Genomic DNA, 10,493 nt, shown 5'->3' on the forward strand with positions numbered 1-10,493 from the left:
TACTCACTAATGCTTTATTAGTTTACTAATTATGCTTAGGGTTGGTTAGATTTAATTAAGTACAATTAGGTGGTTAGATTAGGTTAGAACAATTAATTTAGTGACTTAATGATGCATGTAAGGTGGTTAGACCTAGCTATTAGCAAGTAGAAATGTTTGGTTATTTATAGAATGCATCTCGGGATTTTTTCCTGACCCGTTTCGGGCTCCAATCGTGCATTACGAGCCTAAATTGGATTTTTAATATTTATTTATTTAATTTTTGAAATTAATTATTTAATTAATTATTTTTCCGGAAATTCAACCGGATGGCCGGTGACCGGAATTTCGTGCCGATTGTCGTGGTGCAGTCCATTTATTTAATTGAGTTTTAATTTTTATGGAACTGATTTAAATTGTGAAATTTGAGGAATTGTCCCAAATTGTTTGTTATTGAGTATTTGATTGGTGATGGCCGAGCATGGATATATAGCGCCAGTACGTTGATGGGCTACATAGTAGGGAGAATGGTGAGAGCTAACTGAGAACATTATTGGTTGAGACCAATCAAGTACGATATTATTGGACATACGTGGTTCGGTGATTGGAAGTATCACTGGCGAAAACGGCGCATTAAAGAACGCACGTAAATGACTTATAGACAAACGTGGTTCGGTGATTATGGAAATATCACTGGTGAAAACGACGCCTTAAAGAACTCACGATGTTGTCTATAGCCGATGTCACCTTGGCGAAAACGGCGCCCTAGAAAGGACACGTGGTTCGGTGATCGAGGATATCATTTGAAAACGGGCGCCTTAAAGAACGCACGGTGTCGGTGATCGGTATGTCATTGGTGAAAACGACGCCCGAAATACATGTGATTTGGTGGCCGAGTACACCCTTTGGGAAATCGTGGTATGAGTGGGAATGACCTAGAGAGGGTCTGACTGACATGTAATCGACTTAGTCGATTGATCAATGCTTGATCGGATGTTGTGAATTGTTTGAATATCTGTGTTTAACCTTGAATTGCAGGTTGGGACTGAGGCCAAGGTAAGTCTTCTGACTTGTGTTGTGCTTAGGCAACCGTATGGCGTATTAGTTTACTAATCGAGTCTTAGGGGGTAGGACTCGCTGAGACGTGGTCTCATAGGTTATTGAATAACCATTTCAGGACCTTGAGGAAAAGCTGAGGAGGAAGAACCTAAAGGGGAGAAAGTATTTTGAAGTAGAAGATGATCCAGAGAGGGATCTTGAGTACAACCCAGATGTGGATTGAGATCCCATCCCTTTTGTGAACCCTGTCTTGGTGTAGATAGGTGTGAGACTTTTATGCTGTAAATAGTATTGTAAATATACTATAAGTTGTGCTGTTAATGAAAGTGTGGTTGTGAATTTCAATATGAAAAATATGGCATGCTTTCCTATCCCATTGTTTTATTGTCTGGGGATTTATAATTGCTTCCGCATGTGCTTAATAGAAAGAAAGGGTCGGCGATACATAGTCCTGGGATATCGCATTAATAAATCGACCAAGTACAAGGATGTGCGCGCATCCGAGGATCGGGGCGTGACAGACTTTGATCGATAATAATCCCCATTCTTGGGAGACGCGGTTGTCACTTGGAGAATTTGCATATAATTGTGCTGAGAACCGTAGCACTAGATATAGTCCATTTATGATCGTATATGGTCGACAACCGAACACTACTCTTGATCTTGCACCAATTCCTTTTGCTGAGAAGTCGAGCAGCCAAGTCGACGATACTATTTCTCAAATGAGGACAATTCATGAAAATGTGCGCCAAAGACTAGAGAGCAAAACGGAATCCTATAAAACGAACATCGACAAGTAGCGACGTGAAGTTATCTTTGGACCTAGAGATTTTGTTTGGGCTTATTTGCCACTGGAACGGCATCCCGTCGAAAGTTATAACAAGCTTAGTGATCGAAAGCTTGGACCTCTCAAAGTTCTTGAGCTCATCAATCCTAATGCGTATCGATTAAATCTTCCTTCTCATATGAAGATTTACGACGTCTTCAATGTTCGACATTTAACACCTTATGTGGGAGATTCTTCTTATGATGATGGCAAGAATTCGAGGACGAATTCTTTTAAAGATGGGGAGGATGATGCAGCCCGCATTGAAGACTAGCTCTCTCGACCAAGAAGATCGGCCCGCATTCAAGCTCGACGAAACCTCTTATCGATGAAGTTGTCGATTGTCAATGAAGTTCAATGAAGTTATGCTTTTACTAGTTTCTAGTTTCTATGCTCTTTACCATTTTTCTAGTTTTAGAGTTCTTTAATGCTTTCAAGTTTCTCAGTTTTGACTTTCTAGATTCAATGTTTTCCTAGTTTCAATGCTCTATCTTTATTTCTTTGACAATATAAGCCATCCAATTCCTTGTACAAAATAGACGACTTTTGATGAATGAAAACTTTGCTTTCAAGCAAGTAGTCCTTGAAGAGTCGGAGCTTTTCAAAATCTGCATCATGGAAGAGTTGCATTGATTGATCTAGAAGAATCGGTGCCCTCTCAACTTCCTTGGAGGCTTAGAAGAGCAACCAATGAAGTTTCCATCTTTTCTTGTTCTGCTCGTTATTTTCACCCACTTCCAACCCAAATTAGACTATCCTACAGTGCTTATTTCAGAAAATCCAAAACAGAGAAATTATAGATCCAGAAGTCTTTGTTCATTTGGCTTTGGAATCAGGTTGATCCGATCTGTATCGACAAAGATACGACTATTCTCTTGAGCTTGCGCAGTGCTGAAAGTTCTGTTCGTCCTGTTTCCCGTGTGCAAGTCACCCTCCCGATCCTACTGTTTGAGAAAGCCTAACCTTGGCTTGCATCACTGATCTTCCAATAAGTAACCAAAACAGAGCCCAGAAAAAAGGGTTTAAGAAAAACGGAGCAGAAGGAGATAGGAAGCATCGAATTCTCAGGGCTGTTGCTGAGCATCCATGTACCCAGCATCAACAAGAACCTTCTCTCTCTTACCCAGTTCAATGTCCTCGTCGACCATCATCTTCACCGACTTCTCAAACCCAACCATGGGCTTCCAACCCAGCACCTTCTTGACCTTAGTCGCATCTCCCTCCAAGTTGTCGATCTCCGCCGCCCTAAACTACCTCTAATCCATCACCACATGGTCCCTCCAATTTCACCCCACAAACTCAAACGCCACGTCCAAGAATTCTTCCACCGTGTGCGACTCCTCCGTCGCGACCACATAGTCATCCGGCTTTTCTTGCTGGAGCATCATCCACATTGCCTCCACGTAGTATTACATAAATTATTTTAAGCTCTATTTATAGAGCAATTCCATTTAATCAGCATTACGACCATCTTAGAACATAACTCAAATACAGTTGAATTTTTTTTTAACCTTTTGTTGGCCATGTATTTGACTAAGCTAAGCTTTTCTTATTCAACTCGAATGCTAAATGTTCTTCAACAGGTTTCCGTCACCGACTTAGACATTTTCCAGACGAAAGTTTCCTGCTTCTCGCGTAATTCTAGGTTCTCAAGTTTGGATTAAGATTTCTTCAATAAATGGATCATTTTTCAACATCGTCATCCTCCAAATGCAATACAAGAATAAACCAAAAACATTACTATTTTTGGAAAAAAAAAAAAAATACTATGGACAGACCATGGCTTTCTTTGTGCAAATGAAAAATGATGGCCGGTGCAGTGATATTGCGCTGCCATGGTTTTGGCCTGCATGAGTCTTGTCATACTTAGATGTGGAGATGCAAGTAAGTTTGGAGAACCATTCACTTGAATATGGAGTGCTTTGATATTTGGAGAACATACTACGTGTTCGGTGACATAGATACGGAAGCTTTGTCAACAAGCACGCATTTTGCTTAGTGTAGCCCCTTGTGATTGATAGGTACAGCATATAAAACCACACGTCATTGCGCCTACGAAACATGCTATGGATGTTGTCTCGTATCCAATTGAAGATAATAGAAGAAGTCCTTTGGAATGGTTTTCGCAATTCAAAAACTTGCAGAAGGGGATCGTCAAACCGTGGACGGAATGCAATGTCTCGTTAGTTCAGAGGGGCTACTTTTTCCTTTCTTTTTAAAGGTGATCCAACAGACCCTGTCTAAATGGAGGTAGAGCTCAGAAAGTTGTCCTTTTTTGGAGAGAAAATTTGCCCGATATAATCAAGCTCTGGAAGATGGACAGACCTTGAGCACTGCTTCGAAGTATTGAATCCTGCCGTGACCCTCCCGTCACAGGCGTTGGGAAAAAGGCAGGTACAGAGGTAATGTCAAATTGGGGACCAGCCATCCTCAATTGATATGGGTTCTCCTAAATCCTTACCTTGTGTGACGTTGAAATTAACGGTTTTACTTTATTAACTCCAAGAGAATTTTAGAATGAAGAGTCACCACTAGTTTATTAAAATCAACTAGAAACCAAGTGAGATATGGAAATATACCTCACTTCGCATGCAACCAAAAATTTAGGGTTAGAGCCTTGATTATGCTAGTTATCTAACTAGTGCCCTTTCAATATCTAAACTAATTATTTGTCAGCTAAGGTGTCCATGCAATCTTTTACGAATTATGAGTCATAAAGTTCTTGTCTGTTAATTGTCCATGCAATGTTTTAATGTTTACTATAATCCTAGATTGAAACCTAAACACTCAACTATAAAAATGAATCACAACACAGAAAATGATATAAAAGCAATCACAACAAAGGCATCAATAATAGTAATGAAGAACGAGTAAAAGATACAGTGCGATAAAGTAATTTGATATTGAAGAAAATAAGAGGATTCAAGAAAACAACGATTCAAAGATAAATTTCCCAAGAGAAAAATGTTATTCACTGAAAGCCATAATACATTCTATCATTCTGCAATACATAAAGCTATTTATATTAAGAAGACAACTAAGAAGACAACTAGATTTCCTATTCTATAATTCAAATATCTAATCTAACAGATTGACTAGATAATATCTAATCTAACAGATTGACTGGATCAATTTCTTTGCAATTGGAATAATCAGAATCAAATCATATCTACCACTCTAATCTAATCTTCTCGATAGCAAAATCAAATCATACTCAAATCTAATCTTCCGATAATATTAAATAATATTATCAATCTTATCAGCCTCCCTCAAACTGGGATTAGGTGGAAAACCTAGTCCCAGTTTGTATCGTAGCCTGCAATGATCAAAGCGCGGTAAAGCTTTTGTAAATATGTCAGCAAGTTGATGAGTAACAGGAACATAGCAGACTTCAAGTAACTTGAGAGCGACTCTCTCTCGAACGAAATGAAAATCAATCTCCACATGCTTTGTCCTTGCATGAAGGACTAGATTTGCTGTCAATGAAATGGCTGAGTGATTATCACTATAAAGCAAAGTCGGCCCCTTGAGCGGAAAACCCAAATCTCTCAATACAAAAGAGACCCATGTAATATCCGTTGTGGCAGAAGCCAAGGCCCTATATTCAGCCTCCGTTGATGATCTTGACACTGTCGCTTGCCTTTTTACGGACCATGAAATGATATTTGATCCCAAAAAAGTGCAAAACCCGGTTGTTGACCTCCGAGTCTTAGAACAGCCAGCCCAATCAGAGTCTGCATACCCATATAAATTTAGTGCGCTTTTAGAGTGAAGATAAAGCCCCAGTTGTTGAGTTCCTTTTACATACCGCAACACCCGTTTTAATAGTTTGAAATCACCATTTGTAGGAGAATGCATTTTCTGACATATATGATTCACTGAATAAGAGATGTCCGGCCTTGTAATTGTGAGATATTGTAATCCACCCACAAGACTTCGAAAAGAGTGAGGATCATGAAAAGGTTCCATGTCTTGTACCGTTGGATGAGTTTTGATAGGCAATGGGGTCTCAATCGGCTTACTATCTTGCATTTCCTCCTTCTGCAACAAATCACCAGCATATTTAGATTGGGTTAAAAATAGATCCGGACCAGTAAACTTGGTTTCAATACCGAGAAAATAGTGAAGTCGTCCGAGATCTTTCATAGAAAAATTTCTGCTTAAAGCTTCTATTAATTCCCGAAGTAGAGATGATGAACTGCGGTCAAAACAATATCATCAACGTATAATAATAATACCAGGGTGTGCTGACCCGTGTGAAGAACAAATAACGACGGATCGAGTAGAGCTGCAATGAAATCCCCATTCCAACAAAAAATTGCTGAATTTTTTTCAAACCAAGCTCGCGGAGCTTGTTTTAAGCCGTATAATGCCTTCTTGAGTAAACAAACCGAGTTAGGCATCGTAGAACTCACAAAGCCTGGTGGTTGTTCCATAAACACTGTCTCATTTAATGACCCGTGAAGAAACGCATTCTTCACATCTAGCTGATGGATAAACCATCCTTTAACAATTGCCACGGAGAGAACAATTCTCATGGTTGCCTGTTTAACCACAGGACTGAAAGTTTCGGCGAAATCAACACCTTCCTCTTGATGGTACCCCTTCGCCACTAATCGTGCTTTCAGTTTATCAAGGTTTCCTTCTACATCCAATTTGGCTTTGAACACCCACTTACATCCGACGATATTCATATCTGAAGATCTTGGTACTAGCTCCCATGTTTGATTTAATTTGAGAGCCTCCAATTCATCTATCATAGCTTTCCTCCAACCCGGATGACTTAGTGCTCCTTTAACTCAAGTTTCGGCTCCTTTGGAATCTCACGGGCTATGGAGAGAACATACTTCAGATTGGGCTTCCTTATTCCTGATTTCAACCTTGTTTGCATCGAGTGAGTAGATTGCTGTTGAGTAGATGGAATTGGTAAATCACTTGAGACAGAGACTATTGCTTCTTCATGTGTTTCACAGTCTATACATGGTTCTTGTGAACCCAACTGTGGTTGCTGCACGTTTGTCTCATTAGGTGGCTCATAATTTTGTTGTCCAGAGCTGTTATCATCAAATAGAAATCCGACGCTCGAATGTTGTGATATTTTCCCTTCACTCATTGTTGTTCCAGATTGTCTAGTAAAGAATTTAATCCCCTGTAACCAAGTCTGATAAAATTGTGAATGCCCAGGAAAAACAGTCCCCAATTTATCAGAAAATGGGAATCTCGTCTCATCAAATATCACATGACGACTTACATATACCCTTCCTGTTGGCGGATAAAGACATCGATAACCTTTATGTCTTTGACTATACCCAAGAAAAACACAGGGTAATGAGCGTGGATCAAACTTTGTTGCACCATACGGTCTAAGGTGTGGATAGCACTCACACCCAAAGACTCGAAGAAACCCATAGTTAGGCTTTTTACCAAAGAGCTTACCAAACGGACTACTCATTCCTAACACTGGTGATGGCAGCAGATTGATGAGAAATGTGGCAGTCAGAAATGCATCAACCCAATAAATCAATGGTACTCGTGCATGATAGAGCATAGAAAGACCTAACTCAACGATGTGCCGATGCTTCCTTTCGGCATTTCCATTCTGTTCTGGCGTATATAGGCAAGAGACCAGCATTTTAATTCCTTTCTCATTCATATGATTAATAAACTGGCTGCTATTAAATTCACCTCCGCCATCACATTGGAAAGATTTAATTTGACTTTCAAATTGGTTCTCAACAAGATTTTGGAACATGATAAAGATGGAAAAGAACTCAGACTTTCTCTTCATTGGATACACGCATGAGAATCGTGAAAAACTGTCTATGAAGACTACATAGAATTTAAACTGCTGAAAGATTCTACCGGGGCAGGCCCCACACATCACAATAGATTTTTTTCAAGTGGTTTACTAGCTAGAGACTCGAGATATTGAAAGGCAACTTGCTACTTTTTCCAACCTGACAACTTTCACATATTCTCTTTGTCACCTTCGTAGATTTGATCTAATTGTTGCTCTCCAGAAACTTTATTATTTGAAAGTTTGAGTGCCCAAGCCGAAGGTGCCAGACTTCACTACTGGCGATCTGCTATCTTTGAGAGTACCACACCTATGTTTGTGCCTGATTTACCTTGTAAAGGCCCCCGCATTTCTTTCCCAGATTGATTACTGAATCCGTCAGATGGTCCTTAATAGATACACCAAGTTTATCAAAGATTAGTGAGCAAGGATAATCATCAGTTAACTTAGACACCGAAATTAAGTTTTTCTTAATCTCCGGGACCACCAAAACCTCATTTAAAGGAAATGAATGTAGTTCAGTAGATAATGATGTTGAGCCAATATGGGTAATGGGCAAACAAACTCCATTCCCTACCATTACCTTGTCTGAACCATAGTAAGGAGAGAAAGAATTGAGATTACCAGTTGATGATGTGATATGGTTTGTTTCCCCAGAATCTGGGAACCAATCTCCTCCTTGATCATCCTCCAAGTGAAAAGCAGCTAAAGCATTTGGTATCAACTCACTTTGATAAGAATTATCAAAGCGATACCAGCAACGTAGAGTGTCATGTCCTGGCCTCTTGACATTGAAGCTTCGTATTATTCACATAAAACTGTTTGTTCGAAGCAGAATTATCACCCACAGGCAGATACTCCTTTGAATCAGCAACCTTAGTTGGAGTGTTTGTATAAGGTCGAAAGCCTTGATTCTGATAAGGTGAATTTGGTCTGTAATTTCCACCAGATTGATAACCACCAGATGAATCACCAAAAGTTACTCCATAGTTATGAGATCCTGGATAATTTCCGAACCTCCTTCCACGAAAATCATAGCCTCTTCCTCTATTGTTAAACCTGCCATTTTTTCCTTCAAAACCCCTGTTAAAATTTCTTTGGCCAGCGAAAGCAAATGTTGAATTAAATGAACCCAAATCAGCCTCACTACTTAGTTTGGACTGATCGATCTTTTCACCAGTAAATGCCAAATTAGGGTTTATTTGATTCGACAAATAATTTTGATGCCGCGCTTCATATCTCTCGAGCTGAGCAATAACGTCTTTGTAGCTCGGCTCGGGTTTGAGACAATACATAGTTGTCTTAAACGTCTCATAGTCACTTCCGAGACCCTCTAAAACACCGAAAACTTTTGTGATTTCATCGACCGGTTTTCTGATCGCGTTTAACTGGTCACAAATCAATTTGAACTCACGTAAATACTCGGTTAAGGGCCTATTACGCTTTTGACAAGATTGAAGCTTACCCCTTAATTCGAATTCTTTGGCCACAGATCTCTGAGTAAAATGATTACATAATGTATTCCATACCTCAAAAGCCGATTCAATACCGATTATGAGTTCCAGCACATCCTCAGACACGGATCCAGTAATCCACGATGACACAAGTTGGTCCGTACGATACCATTGCCGATACTCCGGATTAAGGACATCTTCAGAATTTTCCCCTTCCGTGCGTAAGATTCTCAATGGTTGAGGTTGAATTTGACCATTGATGAAACCCAATAGATCCTGGCTTCTAATGAAGCGAAGAAATTGCGTCTGCCATAGAAGGAAATTTCCTTCAGAAAGTTTGATAGTCACAAAGTTTGAGAGATTTATGTGTATCGGGTATGGGTATCTCGATTTTGGGTTTTCGGCCATGATTGTGTAGATGAAGAATAGATGAACTCAAGAAAAAGATGAAGACAAATATAATAAAACTGGCTCTCAGTATAAGGCTCTGATACCATGAAGAAAATAAGAGGATTCAAGAAAACTACGATTCAAAGATAAATTTCCCAAGAGAAAAATGTTATTCACTAAAAGCCATAATACATTCTATCATTCTGCAATACATAAAGCTATTTATATTAAGAAGACAACTAAGAAGACAACTAGATTTCCTATTCTATAATTCAAATATCTAATCTAACAGATTGACTGGATAATATATAATCTAACAGATTGACTGGATAATATCTAATCTAATAGATTGACTGGATCAATTTCTTTGCAATTGGAATAATCAGAATCAAATCATATCTACCACTCTAATCTAATCTTCTCGATAGCAAAATCAAATCATACTCAAATCTAATCTTCCGATAATATTAAATAATATTATCAATCTTATCAGATATGAGTCGAGCAAAGAATATTATATGATCTTGTTATTAAGCACATGACAGCAACTCCTAGACTTCTGCACTAAATCCCAACTCCCACTCTCCAAAATTACGGGTAAAAGATTAATTAAGGATTTCGAGCCCAGAACAAGCCGGAAGAATTTTATCTGCCGGACAGCCATCACTGAAGGTAAAACCATTAAACTTTCCCTCCTCTAAAAGCATGCTCTAAGTTACTTGGGCGCATATGCACATATCATTTCTCTACAACTGGATTAATGTAGAGCCACAGAGCTTTTAGATGCTTGAATTTGGTAACTTACTGAAAAATGATGTTTGCACCATTAAGCCTGTTTCCACACAGCCTAAGAGCAAGTAAATCCTAGCGCTAGAAAAAATGAGCATGTAAACCATAAATTCATCTCATCATGAAAAGCTCAAAGATAGTACCAGAGATAATCTCCAGAGTAAGTATGTTGCCAAAAAACGATGGTTGCTTGTGCATA

At 39.1% G+C, this 10,493-nt stretch overlaps 1 protein-coding gene across 1 annotated transcript; it reads right to left on the bottom strand.

Annotated features, from left to right (window-relative positions):
* Nucleotides 1–2,928: 2,928 nt before the first annotated feature.
* LOC120292512 (GDP-mannose 4,6 dehydratase 2-like) lies at nucleotides 2,929–3,258 on the bottom strand. The gene is made up of 2 exons (XM_039310738.1): nucleotides 3,155–3,258; nucleotides 2,929–3,109 (listed from the first exon to the last, which is right to left on the bottom strand). Exons 1-2 carry the CDS (start codon nucleotides 3,256–3,258, stop codon nucleotides 2,929–2,931), a joined length of 285 nt encoding a protein of 94 aa, XP_039166672.1.
* Nucleotides 3,259–10,493: the final 7,235 nt, after the last annotated feature.

Source organism: Eucalyptus grandis, chromosome 4 (genome assembly GCF_016545825.1).
Source record: "Eucalyptus grandis isolate ANBG69807.140 chromosome 4, ASM1654582v1, whole genome shotgun sequence".
NCBI classification, from domain to species: Eukaryota; Viridiplantae; Streptophyta; class Magnoliopsida; order Myrtales; family Myrtaceae; genus Eucalyptus; species Eucalyptus grandis.